This window comes from Cephus cinctus, unplaced genomic scaffold (assembly GCF_000341935.2).
Source record: "Cephus cinctus unplaced genomic scaffold, Ccin1 Ccin1_scaffold0880, whole genome shotgun sequence".
NCBI classification, from domain to species: Eukaryota; Metazoa; Arthropoda; class Insecta; order Hymenoptera; family Cephidae; genus Cephus; species Cephus cinctus.
In genome coordinates, this window is record NW_014333462.1 from 424541 (window position 1) to 442391 (window position 17851).

The 17851-nt window shown below is 37.9% G+C and overlaps 1 protein-coding gene across 1 annotated transcript in view; it reads left to right on the forward strand.

The window, feature by feature from the left end:
• Positions 1-6076: 6076 nt before the first annotated feature.
• LOC107271053 (neuropeptide SIFamide receptor) overlaps positions 6077-17851 on the forward strand; it is a 31997-nt gene continuing 20222 nt past the window's right edge. The window contains exon 1 of the mRNA XM_015746630.2: positions 6077-7404. Coding sequence (XP_015602116.1) covers positions 6894-7404 — 511 coding nt within the window. The 5' untranslated portion in view covers positions 6077-6893. The remainder of the gene's footprint in view (positions 7405-17851) is intronic.

The following is a 17851-nucleotide window of genomic DNA, read 5'->3' on the forward strand; positions in this document are numbered from 1 at the left end:
TTGTTCATCTCATTTGCTGCATGAGTTATATGAAGTCTGTGTTGAACCCTTTGGAAAGTATCCTGACAGCTGTCGTTCGATAATACTACGGTTTGGATTGGTTTATATGTAGTGGAAAGAGATGAGGGTCTTTCCCTCGATTCACGGTTCAGGAACACTTTCATTTCTTTGATTCATACGGTGAAGGCACAATTTCAACAGGAATCGTGGATTTCTTATTAGATAAAGTAATTCGGTAAAACGATTGCTACGGGGAAAAGGAGCCATTAAAGAAGAAACAGGGAAAGTGATATATATAAGGTAAAATATTGTTGTCTATGAAGAAATCTCTGTTGGTTTTATTATTACAGTTTCCTTCGACTTTTTCCTATAGCGACGTCATAGTCGTAGACTCGAAATATTTGGGAGGTTTCATATTTCAGTTAAAAATGACAAAAAAAAATTAATGTCAGATGACCGCAGAATATTACTACGTAAAAGTACTGGAATCGTTTATCCGTTTGGTTCTATACTTCTTCCAGGTAACTTCAAGTGTCTCGTACAAGCCCGTTACTGATTACTGGGCAGAACTGTTATTTTTTCTTTTTAGTTTGAGATACGAAATTTTGTTGGGTCGATGTAGATTTTTAACAGTGGTGCCAACGGTGATGTAATGAATTTCATATTAAAAGCTCATTTGTTTCCATGCAGTGTCATGTACTGTGAATGATTAATATATCTATAATTCTCTTTTATTATTTGGAGTTGAAAGCAATGTAGAAATATGTATTGATAAAGTCAGTGAGTTGTAATATTTCGAAATTTTCGAAAATATCGAATTTTCCGTAATAAGGTCTTTGGACGTTTACTGTGAGTTAAAATACTATTTTTTTTTTTTCGTTTTCCCTCTTTCTTCTTTATTTCCTATTCCCAAAGCGACTCCCAACTGTTTTCCATTCTGTTTCCCTTTTTTTTTTTTTTTTTATTAAGCGATTTACTTCCTGCTCCTCTTCCCACCCCGATGAACCAGATATGGCCATACACGCGCACTGAAGCTTGTCAAAGACGTAAAGTTAGTATAGAAACGTATTGGTACTATTAAAAAAGAATAAAGCAATAAAAGTAAGAATTTTCAAAAAAAATGGTATCTAGTACAAAAAGCATCTTTTATTCAGATACGTAAAATCTGACTTTTATCTAACAACGAGGAAAGTACGAGATATTGAAAGTTCACGTATCATGGAAAAATCCTGATTTCAGAAAGAAAATTTCATTTTGAACTTATCGAATTTTCTCGTGGCTCAGTTGACACATTTTTCACAATGATAACACATAGCTACGTAAATTGTATGAAACGTAAAGATTTTAAAGAATGTATGAATATCACGCTACCAGATGGGAATACATAGATTTCAGGGTGAAATTTCAAGATAAAATGTCTCGAGAAAAAAATCGGGACGATTTGTATCGTTATTAAAAATCGATATTTTCACATAACAATAGTTCGAACGTCATCGATCAATCTGACAGTTCCATATATGGAGGGGTCATCGATATTCTAAAAGGACCACATGATACATTATCACCTTCATGATACTCGTAAAAAAAATATTTTTCAATATCGCATCAGTAAAAAAAATAGAATAGAATATTTTATATCCTTTTTTCCCAAGGAAAAAACCTTCGAGTTTCCGTAACTCCGAACACGATGCAATCTACGCTATCGCAACATTTCAGCTTTTAAGCCATCTACTATCAAGCTCGTTCAATTGGCGAGAAAGTTGGAGCAGCTTTTAACAGTTAGTCAGTCGCCGGATACTCGTTGTGTAAAAAGTCGATAGTGATGGCATCGATGTCACAAGAGTTATGGCTTAGATGAAACTTTGTAGCCGACCTTTTATTCTTGCTCGTTCCAGAAGATTGCACTATGGTTGCCCGCAGTAGAAAAAAAAAAAAGTGGCCCTTACGAATTTAAATAGTATTAAATGCTTTTAGCCTTACACTCAAAAACTCATTATAAGAAGTTTCAAAGATTATAAAAGACAGACAAGTGTCTGTGAACCCATTAGGCATCTAGTTTATAGGAGAACAGATCGAAATAGCTATACGAAATAGTATAGAGTCTGAAATTATTTAACACGAAGAATTTTTATTGAAATTCATTTTATGGAAATAATTTGATGGGTATCAATTCTTATCATGGAATCTACAAGGGCCTTCGATAGGGTTACCGATATAAGATATATATGTTCTGGGTTAAGAATTTTATTGAACATACAGAAAGGGTGATTTAGGACATTGCTTAGGTTTACGTTATCACTGTTATCAAAAAGTTATTTAATTCTGGTGCCAAGAATGACGTTACCCGCAATCTACGTGGATCTTTTCAATTACCACTTTCAACGTGGCGAGAGTGAAAAAGTCCAAGTATTCTTAGGTTACGATTTCAGAAACTTCCTTATCAGACATTTCAAGTAGATTCATAGAAAAGTTCCTCGACCACCTAACCCACCGTTGTGGCAATGCATACTATAATATTATTTTGTAAAATTTAATTATAATTTTCGTACACCCTATATTCAATATATTAAACATTTCTTTTTTACCCATAAAAAATATTTCTAGCATCCTTCTCAAATCTTGTTATTCCAAAGTGTTCCTACGTGCGACATATTTCTTATCTGGTTTCAATATGAAGACATTTCCGTACCATTTGATTAGATGAAACTTGTGCATGCTGCACGATCAGAGAGATCTTATGGGCAACATTCTGCGTTCGGATCTTTTTTCTCACAGGACATTTTTATTCTTTTTACAGTTCAAAGGTCAATAATATCCGAACGACAAGACGACGCGGCGTAATCAAATGGCTGCTTTTTCCAGTCTCGTATGTATCCGTATCTACGCGCAAAAAGTATGCGAGTTCGCTCGACTGCTTTTACGAGACTGAATTCCGTAGGGGTGGTTGTTGGAAAAGGGGGTGTGCTAGGGGGTTACATTCGACATCAAATCTAACGATTATTTCAGTTTATGAGAATGCCAATGCCCACTAGAAAGTTACCACGTGTGTCTTAAATAACGTCAATAGGTGCCTAAGAGAAACATATGAGTTGTCATTCAGTTACCTGAATATGTATTTTAAGAACCCTTATATTTTTATGGGCAAAAAAAGAAAAAAGAAACGAAATCACGATACAAGTAATTTTTCTTTGATATCACGCTATAGACTTTTGTCACAGTGGTGATATTCAATTGACGATAAATTTTTATTCATTTTTCACTTCTGTCACTTTATTTTTGGCATGATCGTGGAAACCGGGAGAAAACACTATTTCATCGTTTTGGTGGAACGATATATGAAATTACTGTTACGAAACCAATGAAAAGGTCGTATAGACAGTCATAGAGAATGAACTTGGTACTTTGGGGTAGTATCTGGAAATGGTATGTTATCTGGAAATTCGTAATCGATGCAACAATTCCAACTGCATCCCCAGCATCCTCATCCACAGTTTCCGTCCCTGGAGACCGTACTTGCCTCGTAAACCATCCAACGGCTTATTATTTCCCTTAATGGCGAACAGCATCCCCTATGAACATTTTTCCGGGCAAAATACAATCTTTCGTGAGTGTTTTCACAAGTTGGTATCTTATCGTAGACCAAATATTATTAGGGGTTGGTAAGAGTGTCCCAACATCCAAAATGACAGGATGCAACATAAACCCCCGGAGTTTGGGTTCGTCGACCCACAAAGCTAGCCAGCTTAGGGTCATATGTTCAATGTACGTGCCACAGGTACAGTACTACTGCTTTCGGACGTCATTTATTCCTATTCCTGCCCTTGATAAGGAAGGGATGCGGAAATTGGCGACGATCGTGTGTAAAGATAGGGGATGAAAAATGATTACGTTGAATTACAATAAAATATGCCGGTCAATTCAGATAAAGAAATGACGATTTATCAAGGTGGCTATGAAAATGTTGTTGCTTTTCAAAAAATAATTATTATTCATTTTCCAAAATATTCTTTCCATTAACACTTACTGATTAGCATTGCTTCCAACTGATCAGGTATTAACCGAGTGTCTTCGACTGCTTCGTTATAATGTAAGGGATTACATAAACAGATATGGCTGACGTTATTCGTCTTGGAACTTTGTTAATGATATTCTCGTATTACGTTTTAATTGCCCAATATTGATTAGGTATCTAAGTCAATGATATCCATCACGATCGTAATTCAATAAAACCAGACATAGATTAGAACAACTGTAAATTTGCATTTTTTTATTTTATTTCCCCAGACACGTGCTATTTTCATTTGTGTTTCATGCAAAATATTTTGACGAGGACAGGATTAAAATAGTTTCAAAAATTTATGTCACCTAGATTCATATAATACGTATGGGTATACATATCTACATTGTTGAGCAGCAATGATTAATTACTATTTTCTATGTATCCTGTAATTGCCTCACATTGTTCCTGTAATTAATCACTACGGAATACGCTTCTTCTCAGTTTCGAAAGAATGTCAATTATTTACGCTTGCATAATCAACTTCACTTTTTTTTTTGGTTTGTCTCTTTTTTTTCTTTCTTTCCAATAGAAACTACGTAGCGTCAAGGACAATTAATGTTGAAATTGTCATTCGCGTTTAATACGTTGATGAATGATTTTCAACTTGAGATACTTTGTCCTCGCATTATTTTTTTTTTTTTAATTTTGTCGTACGCAAATGGGCGTAAATTTCAAATAATCGATCACACGTCTATTGTGATTTTAATCACTCACTATTATATCTATTAAGTGAAATTGAAACTCTCACGTGGCGCGCTTTAATTAATTGACTTGATACTTTGCAAACATTACTTTCAAGGCAGATGCGTTGTACAAGTGTACATTTTATGTGACACACGTGACGACGAGATGCTAGGATAGAATAGAATAGAAAAAAAAGGAAAAAAAATATTTATCATTGAGGTAAACATATTATTTGAACATTTTCATAAGAATTATGATGACGTTGGCAGAAATCCTTTGAATTATCGAAGTATATATTTTTCATGTAATCGTTATTATTCCAAAGAAAAAAGTGAATTTGCCGTTGTCGCGTTAATGTCAAAAACTTTAAACATGAAACTTCGAAACTCTCGAGTCTTTTGCATGGAAGTGGATAGAAAAGTAAAGAACGAGTTTAATAACGCGAAACCGTCATAAAAATTCGCAACGGAGTGGCACAAAGTGATATAATTTTTCTTGCGAAAACTCTAATCGGCGGATTCGTGTATTACGCGATTCTGACAAAAAATTTTTTCGAATAATTTCATTATCTTTGCGCATAAATATTATCTTGTTTTACACAGTTTTAAACGAGATTTTATCCCGCAATGCGGATCTTGGCTCGATACTAGTTACGCTACTGGCGACTGGCGCGAAATTGATTAAATTCAAATGACATTCACGTTTAATAAAAAAAGATCATATACAGTAATGATTATTCATATATTCTCTCAGTCTACAGTCACACTCTCGTATAGTAAGTAATGTATATGTCTCTCCTAAAAAGTTGTCTTTAATTCTATCGTTATTACATTTAAAAAGTTTTCCTTCGCGCACAGTATCATCAATGCGAGTAACGCAGTTACATACAGTAGCATCAACAAGAGAGTTTAAAAATAGATTTCCATGAATCCATATTTTGCCAGTGCACCAGCAAAAGAACTCCAACGTGTACGATGGCTGTAATCATTAATTATATACCTAACGACGACTATAAAAACATTTATTCTAGCATAGATCAACCCTCCGAAAAATATGCTGCGTAAAGAAAACCCGCCACCCTTGATTTCCCATTCGCGCTAAAATTCTGCACTCTCGTCGGTACCTACGTGCCGGCATTGATTTTAAGGACCTGTATTAATAATTTATCCTATCTCGCCGTAAAGGCATGTCCGGCCTAGTAACGAAGCTCCTGGGATGAGAATCTGTAAAAAGCATAAAAATAAGAAGGTGGATGTAGATCGCGAATAGAAGGTGGGCAACGCTTGCGCAGTTTCCGTAGTTTCGCCAGACAGCCCGCCGCTTCGGGCGCATCTGAACAGTCTGCGTTCGCCTTCTAGAGAAGCTTCATTAAACGGGCAGCATCGGCAGAGAAGAGAAAAAAATAAAGAAAATTAAGAAAAAAGAGAGTAACTCCTCTCGAGGAGAGACTTGCGTGAGTCACGAGCCAAGGAAAGTGACAAGAGCTTAAAAAAATGCGAGTCTGAAGGAAACTAAAGAATACAAAAAAAAAAAAGAGAAAAAAAGAAAAAATTAAAAAGACAGTCGCTCAATTACGAAGATACGTATCTTACAAGAAATCATTGTCGTGTCGACTGGAAAAAAGGAGAAAAAAGAAAAAAGTTACCTTCGTGCGCGACTCGTGCAAGTGATCGGCAAGTCACTTCAGCCTGAAGTTTCCCAATGCTTATACTGACACGTATATACGTATATACAGGTGTCGGAAGGCGTATCGCTAATTGCGAAAAAAAAAATAGTGGCAGGCATCGTTAGTCGTTCATAGTTAACAGAAGAAGACGGTACGCGTCGCTTTGAACGGAAGAAATTTTTCGAGACGGAAACAATTTTTTTTTTTAATCCAACGGTCCAAATTTTTCTTTTTGTCAAATCATAAAGTGCACTCCTACTTTTTATATCCCTTGACGAGGATCATTCACGTGGTGCTTTACGACTGGAGTCGAAAGTGCTTCGTGTGATCCTTCTCCGAGGATCCAGGATCAATATCGATCATCGCTACGCGCGAGCGTTTCTGATAACGAAATTGGTCCATTGACGGAATATCATTGTTATTATCGATGAGAGTTTAATCATCCATATCACGGATCGTCAGCCGATACTCCAGCTCGTCCAAATGTTGCAACCCCCTTCGACTTTACTCGAGATGGCATCGCTCCGACTACCGGATTCTGAAGAATTTGACGTTGACTCTCGTCGTAGGACCAATGGAAATAACGTACTGACGACTGTCAATCCCTCTATCAGTAATTTCATTGTGAATTTCAAGAACGACCTTGGCGATTACATCAACAGTTCCTTGGCGGAGGTTGCCACCATAAGTCCAAGATCCACAATGGAGGAATCTGGTGGACTTTTAAATTCCAGTGACAACGGCAATCTGTCGATCGATCAGATGCCTGATCGTCTTTATAGGCACAGTATAGCCATGACAGCTGTATATTGTGTCGCTTACGTGCTGGTATTCGTTGTCGGACTTATCGGTAATAGTTTTGTTATCGCCGTTGTGTATCGCTCGCCGAGGATGAGGACCGTCACCAACTTCTTCATCATGAACCTCGCCGTGGCCGATGTACTTGTCATCGTATTTTGTTTACCTGCTACACTCATGAGCAATATCTTCGTTCGTGAGTATACATGTGTATATATATATATATATACGGTCTTGAACAAATGTTATCACAGTGGTTGCTATATTTCAGGTTGAATTCAGACGAGTTTTATTTCTTATTTTACGAGGCGAATTGAATGGACGAATTAATTGAAATTTTAATAAGAAACTTTGTTAATTTTGTTGCCAATATTATGTTAAACGAATGTATTATTATATTTTTCATTTTTTCTTTTTTACGTTCGTTCGGGCGATTATCAATTTTACGAAAATTCGAAACTTAACCACCTTCGGAGGAACGACGGGTTATTTTCACGAACTTCCGGCCGTGGAATGAATATTCGGCCATGTACCAGCAATCGTCAGTGTGTGCTTTGATTATAGCAAAATCTATAGTATTATAACACAACCAATGATTACTGGTACATGGCCGACGACTGGGCCATCCACCTTATCCACTTCGGGATTTTATAAGGACTTTCGATTTTCTCTAATGGTTCGTTTCTTTGGTTTTAATCTGAGATGATATCTGGCGAAGATCGGAATCAAGACTTCCGGTATGATATATTTTCATGAAAAAACTCTATTCACGCAGAAACTAACCAATAAAGAAATTTCTGCTGTTTCCACTTTCCGAAACGATATTTCAAAATTTCGAAAGCTGTCGTTTGATAGCGCTGAATTTATGTGTTCTGGTATATTTAGAAAATTCGTAATGTCTGTATTATATTATCCGACGGCATACCGACTTTCTCGTGTTAATATATCGCATGCCACTAAATACGTGAAACATTATTTGACAAATATACAGAAGGCATTACAAAATTTACATGCAAAATGGGTTTGCGAATTAATCCTTCGGCATTATCAGAGAGATTGACACGGGGTGATCTTTCTTTGTTAGATAATACAATCCAGTATGTTATCGTCTATCGTTATAAAAAATATCATTGAACTTATTCCATTATTACGTGATTTAACATAAAAGGATTATCCGCAAAGCGTTATCAGTTAAATCAAATGTTGTCGATCACTGATTTAACCTGACCTTGAAAATATTCAAGATACGTCACAACTGAAAGTTGGACTAACATATTATGTAATTCAATGAAAAGTATACATCAACGAAAAATTAAATATTTCATAATCAATTTTCAAGAATACCTCAGAATCGTTATTATGAAGATAAACATTAATTACCCAACAGCTTTTTTTGCATTTATCAATCGATATACAAAGATCAAAATAATTAACTATTTACGTAATCTGCTTAATGCAGAAACAATAAGTCATCGCATTCCCAACAATCATAATTCAGGCTAATCAGGATCAAGGTCATTGTGATAAAAACTTATTTGTCAGCTGTTAAATCATTTTCAACTGGTTTAAAAAAAAAAAAAAAAAAACTAAGAACAATAATCCCTCGCAGTAGATAATAAATTATCATCAGGAGTTTCACCCCGTCGCGTATTTATAAAAAATAAATAATTATCTCCACTTAGGGTGGGCAGACAATAAGTATCACTTAGACTTTAAAAAGTCGATTTACAGCGTACAACCCCATCTGTCAATTTCGTATTGGAATCCGCCTTAATATTTTATATTTTACCCCTTTTCTAAAAATCGAACCCTGCTCAACCCTCATCCTACTACCCCCATAATTTTCTATCTTCATACTACACTCAGCACTACGGGTTCCGCGGTCCTTTCGGATGCTGTGGAATTTGGGTCGCGAATGCAGGTGAAATATACGGGATTCGAATCACGTCTGCGATAAGCTTCACGAGCGTCTTATTGATTCATTTCGCGTGGAAGCTTTTCATGCGAATCTCACCTGAAAGCGGAACGATAAAAATCGACTAAGAGGCTACTGATTGGGTTGTGTACCCGGGAACCTCGTACAATCGCGCCCTTTGGCAAACGCGGTTTAAGAATTCATTCTGTTAAATTAAAGGGGGTTGCCGAGCCAATGAATTCGATTTGAGGGTCGTCATATTTTTTTAAGTACTTTAATTCTTTAAAGAAATGAATTTCCCAGTGACGCTTTTGCAATTTCGAATTAATTTCTCAAGGGTGGAAATTGGTACTGAGGCCAAATGACTAATACGATAAACTTACTTGATTAGAATCTGAAGGCTGGCACTTTAATCGTCGTCTAAGAACAAACTTTGTTATGAATTAATAGACCAGTAGATGGTATGGATATGGTATTCGAAAAATACCATTAGTTCAATTTTAATATTTCTATACACGGCACGTGTACTCGTATGCGTAGCGTGTAAGCGATGTTGTGATAATTGAAATTAATTGATTGGATTAGTTATCAATCGATAGAATTTTGAAATTGCGAGAAAGTAAACACGAAAATACATTCTGAATCTATCAGCTGAAAAGCAGAAGCCATCTTTACCTTGACTTAGTCACCGGTCTCTCTCGATGATGAGATCGTTCGCCAGTGATATTGTAATTCGGGCGCTTAAAACTTGGCAAGAAATTTCTTTGTACTCGGAGTTAATTTCCATTTGACATTACGACGTTAAAGAGTGCAGGGAGCTCGTAAACCGAGCGAGTCGCACCTCCGGGAAGCTTTCATATGTAAATCAATAAGGAATCATATGATTTGGCGAACATCAAAATTAGCATGTCGATTGGAATTGAATTTTACAAGTGAAAAATATTCAAAATAAAATTCCGAGGTAATAATAATAAAAATGATAAATTGATTCATACGTGTCTTGATTGATTTGAATTATCGACTTATTTATGAGTAACACATTAGCTTTTACCCAAAACATCCAATTTTTCAGTATTCGACGAGTTTGAAAGCCAGTAACCAAACGTTGGCCATTCAAGTTACAAATTGTTCAAACAGAATGGATTCTTTTCAGGCACCGAAACGCTCATCGATCAAGACTACGTCGAATCGCCGGGTGCTTGTAGAGAAGAGATATTGGAGAGTTTCAGCAATCTTTTTTCCCCGTGGCCTTTGACCCGTTAGATTTAAAGGACTGCTTGGTACGAGAGGCACTAAATCAAGAGCAGGAAAATCGACTGGGACTATACCCAGTGGTGCGCAGAGAGTCTCTTACGGAATAAGGAAAAAGACGCTTTCCCACTCAGGCACATGCTGTGCCATATCCAAAATCTCGGCAAAGCGATGGACCATTGTGCTATTTTTTTCTCAAATCATCGCCACGGGAAAAATCGTCCAATGTTCCATAACGTCCAAATGACCGTTTCTTCAAAATACTAGAGTCCCGTTTCGAAGAACGATATTCAATGTACCTCGCGTTTACGGATTAGGTAATTACCGATCGATATACACAAAAACCTTGTCTACGGCATCACGCTATATATATATATATATATCCTCTGTATCCCGGAAATTGATGCAGCACTACAGAACAAAGATGGCGCGCTACTACCTTAACGATCAGACCCTTCGAAAGGGGGATGTGAAATAGAAAGGAGGGCGAATAGGGGGTCGTGGGTATAGTCGATTAAAACGTCTGATGCATAATGTGCAGGATTATCGAACGTCTATCAATTTCCAGGATGCAATGCAATGTGCATTGCATACTTGCCTATCTATACATACATATATATTATATCTGTAGTCGATGGCCGCCGACCTATGGATGTAACCCAGGGGTGTATCCTAGGTGTGCACCACTGGGGGAAGAGGCTGCTGGGGTGCATGGACTATAACTATAGTACTACATAGGCGTACGGTACTATAGTATACGGTAGTATAGACACGGTCTATACCATAGTAGGGCACGTTGTAGGTTGTAGGTTGGTGGTAGGACGAACGGTTGCAGTAGGGTAGGTGGGTCGGTTGGTAGGTATCGAGTGCGCTGCCACAGGGTGAACGCCCCGAGGTGACCGCGTCCCGACGCCCGGCGTCGCTACCCTCGCTTCGAAAGTCTCAGTCGGAAACTGGGGCTCGGTCGTATCCCTACCAAACACCCTCTTCTCTGCTCGCCCACGGCAGCCTCCGTTACTACCCCGTAATTCTACTACGTTCCTACGTTCATGTTTATCAACATTACCTGTAGCTCATGACTTGGCCACTGTCATTATATATATATATATATATTTTTTAGAAAAAGCAAAAGGGTCGCTTCTTTTTCGAGGGTGCAGATATTGCCGTTATTATTTGGCTGTAAAAAGTTTGAATAATATATTTTTTGAGGATGCTTCTTTCTGATGCTCTACTTTTCCTACTTTCGTGTTATACTTTTTTGTCTTTATATATTTTTTTAATCAGGCGCATATATATGACTGTTTTTTTGGCACTCGACCAATTTTATTAATGTAAATTTAATAAAATTTTTCAAACATTATCTCTAAGGGTTAACTCGTAGGGTTGGTACTGTCTTCGAAGACAATGGGGTATGAAAATAGGTCGAACATATAATGCAACTGAGAGATATGGCAGTGCCTCACGATTCATGAATATTCAAAATAAAGTGGCTGCTATTGTTTTTTAAAAAAATTTTTTATCTATCTGGAAATTATGCTTCCCCTGTGACATTGTCGACTCTTATACAGGTGGGTGGACTAAAAAAAAATTATTACCACCCTGTGCTAATGCTATTTGAATATTTCAATGTATTCCTTTACCACCAACGTCACAATTACGCATACAGGAGTGTGAAGATTTGAAAATCTCCGAAAAATTTCATATACATGTAGATTTGATAAAGTGACATAAGCGATCGTTAGACCTACGAATTCTAGTGTCTTTCTGATAATACCATATAACGCAGTGTCGTCCTATCCCCGATTGATTATTTATTTCGCTCAATTAATGTATCACCCGATATAATAATGCATAACTTTCGTACTGCCAGAATTAAGACGGAATATGCTTAATGACAAGTCCAACGATAAGTTTCCTCAGGTGTAGTACAAGCGTCTTCAAGTGTACACAACTGCTCCCACATCCGAATCATGCATACGAGACTTCGTCATTACGCAAGTGTTGAAAATATGTTATTAACAATGCGTTCCGCTTTGCAGATGAAAGAAGCGAAGATAAGAAAGAAAAGAAAAAAAAAGAAAAAAGAAAGAGCCGCGTAACCACGAGGTTAGTCAGGCCGACAGAATAGTTTATCATAAATTATGGATCGATGCGCGAGTATCTTCGAAAGGATCAACGTTCAAAGAATTTTTAATTAGAAAAAAAAAAAAAAAAAAATTGACAATTTCAATGACCATGGATAGTCGATTAAACGTTTAAATTAATTATCGATAACACGTGTCTCTTATGGAGACGTAAAAAAAAAAAAAAAAAAAAATTATCTACCTACCAACCCCTCGTATATACGAATTTGGAGTATAGATCTGCACTTTATACAATTACCGTGTAATCTGCTCGTAAACTGCATTAGAGAAGTAATAAAATCCAATCGTTCCTTATCGAATAAAACAGTTTAGGCATTTAAAGAATCGATGCAAAGCTAACCTCAACTAAGTGAGGCTAGATAACCTGCATTTGTGTCAAGGCAAAGGGGGTGCAATACTCGCGGCCGACCTACATTTCCCGATCACTCCGCTACCCGTTACTCCAACTTCAACCCCCCTTTTTCCCGAGCCCCAACCCCATTCCCACTTTCATCATGCACACCTATGGGCATGGCTACAATATACTCTCCTGACCTACCCCACTGAACCCGTATTTCCACCACTGGCAAAATTCGCGCAAAACCCTTTAATTTTTTTTACCTACCGTGCGTGTTGAATTTCATATTAAAATCAAGGGACAAATTATTTCAGGTATTTCACCGTTATAACAATTCATATCCGATAATAAAGTGTACGCTGGACATAAAGGTTTAAGGAATTAGAGGTAACGATACAGTAATTGAATAATTAATTCTACGTTATTATGTCGTGTGAACAATTTTATTGCAGAAATTAATATTGTGCTAGGAAACTCATGTCTGTGCCATGATAACGAGCTGGGTCATACGGAGGTAACATAATTTAACTAGTTATAAACAAGACTAAAAGTACATAGGGGATTAATCAACGCCCCCTAAGCCCCCCACCGTGTACTTTCACATAGAATGAAATGCCAGATCATCGCATATGTCACGTATACACGTTCAATTCGCTTTGTCTATTTGTTTAATTGCCACTAGCTTCATTTACCTGGCGATCGCGAATGGATTTAACTACGATTCAAACTCATTCTACAAATGAACCTATTTCAAAGGATCGACAGGGGAGTGAAAATTTCTAGGGGTGTTCGACAGTCGATCGATTTCTATTGATAATTAATGATTTTATAGAACAATAATTTCAAAGAGATCGTGTATCCTTATCGGTGGTATTATCACAGTGATCAATTAATTAAATCCTAATGCACAACCCTATCCGGTACTCTGAAGTCTAAGGGACTTTGTACTTGATCATAGTTAGGGGATGCAATTTTTTATTTCCAAGTTCCATGACTCTCGAGACACTGTGTATATACAGGTAAATTAAGTGGGTCAGCGTCCCAGTTGATGGTGTATGATTTAGAGGTAGGTGGGTGGTTGGAGTTCAACCTGGTCACCGGAGCAGCAACGGGTTTACCTGAGAACGATCCACCCCCACGGAGCAGCAATGTCCTATGACCCAGCCAGGAAGTATCCTTGAACAATCTCAACCCATCGACTTGGCGACCTCCTTTTCCTTTTCAGCGCGTCTACCTCAGCATTCGATGACCCACATGACCCCAAGGGTTGCTAGGAGAGCAAATTTTACGGGGAGAATAATTCTTCCGGCATCCCTTAAGCGAAATAAGGCAACATGTCTATACGGTCGAACGAGTCCGTAAAGATAAATGGTACAAGGCGGCATCTTGATATTGCAAGTAATGTACGTGAGGTTCCCTTTTGTACGAATGGGCGGAAAAAGTTTTAACGTCAAAAAGATCGTTCGACCGAAAGTCTTCTTTGGGTCTGTCAGTGGGCGAGGAACGATTTATATTCTCAAAAAGAGGGAAAATAAATTTTTTTTTTTCTGTATCCACGTAATAATCCATGCACGTGTCGATAACATGATATACGTTTGTTACTTTTAAAATTGATAAGGAATAACTCTTATCTTTTATCATCTTGCTTCCAGGAGTTCCTTCCCGCGGATAGATCTTTGATTTGTGGCAAAAGTTTGTGCTTCCGTGCCGACGTGGCAGTCGATTTTTCGAAGGAGTGGATGCTCGTTAAATATTCGTATGGTCGACGCCGTTGAAATACGTGAAGAGCCTTGCGCAACCGGGAAGCGGAAGTTAACCGGGTCGAAGGGGGAGAGATGAGGTTGAACGAATTCAGGTGACAATGCCTTGGAAAGATGCTGTAAGTAAGACGAGTGACTCCGGGCTAGGTTGACCTGACATTTTAGTCAGGTAGGCTGACAGTTAGGTTAGGTATAGTTAGATAGGCTGGTATGCAGACAGAGACATGGCCCAGTTCAGACCTGGCCTGCCCAAGGTCGTGCCTCGTGAGAAGATAATTACGCATCTGGGTCACAGACAGATACCTGCCTAGTGCTGGCAGTCTGGTTTGTAGCTAGCATTCAGCTTAGACAGATAGCGCGTTTAACCTTTGTCCCTAGGTATTGGGTGACCTATGCACCCGGTCGATTTTCAAGCTAAGATCAGGGCGGACGACCTTGCTGGAAATAATCAGGATCATTTCGTTGAGATGGTAACGATCTTATTGGGTCTCGGTACGTTGGGCGATGAAAATAGAAAAATAAAAACACCAGAATTCTGACTGACCGGTTAGCTTTGAGAGTTTCACTTCAATAGAAATTCCAAACGCGCGTGGATTTCGGAGCGAGGATGAAATTCATGTGGGATGCACATTGCGAAAGATGCAGTTTACGTATTTCGAAATTTCGGACAATGTCGATACTGTTGTATACCGTTGGTGAACGTGGGTACTGGCGATTGCGATATAAACTGCTAATCCTGGCATTGACATTGGATCGCCATTATAGAGGAATTCGTAGATTTATGCATATGCTTGTTTGGCCAAGGGCGAAGTCTGATTTACGATTCGCTAGTGTGGCGCCGGGGGGTTGTTTTCAATGCTGCATTATCTAGCGACAAGCTTTAGCCTTGTCCGCGGAGTTAATGTTTCCTTAAGGTTGTGCACTAGTTCTTAAATTATAGTTCAGTCTCGCCACTGCTATTGAGAACACTGCCTTTACTGCGGGACATTGTTTTTCAATAGGATGAAAATTAATCCCATTGACGATCCGCGTCTAAATTCTTAGTAACAACAGTGTACACCGAGCCGAGGTTGATCCTAGGAAAAAGGGGGTGAATCAAATTTTAAAAAAATATCAATGGTATAAATCAGGAATTTAATTAATTTTTTAGGTCCGAGGAAAGATATAATTTTCATAGTAAAAAAACAAGTACCCATCAGCTTCCGAGTCTCCGTATGACAAGGGTTAATCTGGATGGCCGCGACCCTTTGAAAATGTTTCTGTCATAAGAACAAACTTTGGATGGTACAGTAAATTTAAACCCGCCTAATATAAGCTATCTACGATAATCCACCGGGACACCTAATTCTCTCAAGTATTTACTTCCCAAAGAAACTCGGCTAAGCCACTTTTAGCACTTAATCACGCGAGCCTGAGTGACCAAGAAAGTAAACGAAGTTACGAAAAGCAGTAAGATCTATTATTTATTAAGGTTTACTCATCTCGGCAGCACTGCTGATCTTCACGCAGCATCCTTTTTATCAACTTCTAATCGTCCCCCTTTGCTCTCACCCATCCTGACATTTTCATCAGTCACTCGTCCTTCCGTCATTGGATTCTACTTGTTCTATTGGTTTTTGGGGTAGAGGGCAGTGGGACACCTGTACGGTACCGGTATCCAGGTCATGCATCTCGGTCACTTGTACTAGGTCACTACCTCTCTCTGCTCCAACCCCGTCGCCTCTTCGTCCCAATGCACCCGACCAATCGCCACTGGCTGTCAGTTGAACAAGATAAAAGGTGAAAAGGGACGTTACGATATTCACGAAGCTACATACAATTTCCTGTTTTCACGCATCGAAGCTTTATTAAAAGTGTACACATATGTATGGCCCTCTGACGTATCCTTGAAAGTAACGAATTTTCACACGTGTCCATATGACACACGCATGTGACACATCCTATTGTCGACCTGAACGCGAATCGAGTTTTGTAAATGATTTCGAGTATGAAAGACAAATTTTCTTGTCGCGCTATACATCTATATGTATACACCGTCACCCACGTATCGGTGGCGCCACTTGTTCAAAGTTAATAATCGTTAATGACAGAGCACGTGCATTTGTGATTTATTGGGATATGTTTATTTAAGACCAGTTGCCGCTTAGCTGGCTATACACAATTTTTCGACTCGTACCGATGATACTGATTGACACTGACTTCTTATCTTTTCATTTATTTTTTTTCTCGATTATTGCTTTACAAGGTCCCGTGTTATGTGACCGAAAAGGAAAAGAGGGTTATGTAAGGACTGGGAGACCTTGAAGGCATTCGAAACCGGGGCAGTGCACCCCGTAAGGTCTTTTGCGCAGTCGCGGGGTGAATACTCTACAGTAAGGGGTAAACCGGGCTGCCCTAGATTGGGGCTCCACTACTGAAACCTCCCTAGCTGTCCGCTTTTACGATCGGCCAATGCAGAACTTGCAGAGAATGCACCTGACTGGCCGTGATTAAATTATTATTTGATATTCGATTTGACGTTGAGATTCCTTTGCTTTTTATAAAATTCAACATTTTTTTGTTTTTTTTTTTATTTATATTATATGCTCATTCCTGAGAGATCAATGTGTTGAGGGTTCTATATATATTTTTACTAATTTTTGATTGATAATTTATCAATGTGTATGGTAATCTTTCTCTGGTGGTTGGAAGGTGGCGGTCCAGAAAAATATATAAAATTCAAATAACTTATATCAGACATGGAAGACGCGTGAGATCGTTACCACCTTTATCCCATGCTACCAATTCATTTTGTATATATGAAAGTTTTGGACTTTATAAGACTCGTGGGAATAATTGTGCATGACAAACGAATTTAAATGAGAGTATTCGGTACTTGGCTTTTGTTTGGACTAGACAGAAAAAAAGAGTCGACACTGTTGAACCCGGTATATGACGATATGTTACCTAAAGTATATATCTTTACTTGATGTTTCATTGAAAAATGTTATCTTATCTAATGTAAACTTATATTTAGTATTTTATTCTAATACTTCATTTTATTTAAGTACTAATTAATATTTGTTTAGTAAGGACATTATTGAACTATTAAGTATATTAATAATATTTAAATGAAAGCCGAGAATACAGAATATCGTACGGTATAGATATAATAATTGTACATTTATGAAATTACTGATAACAACATTTATTCTCATACTTTTTCAAAATACTCTAATCTTACTCTCCCCCCCCCC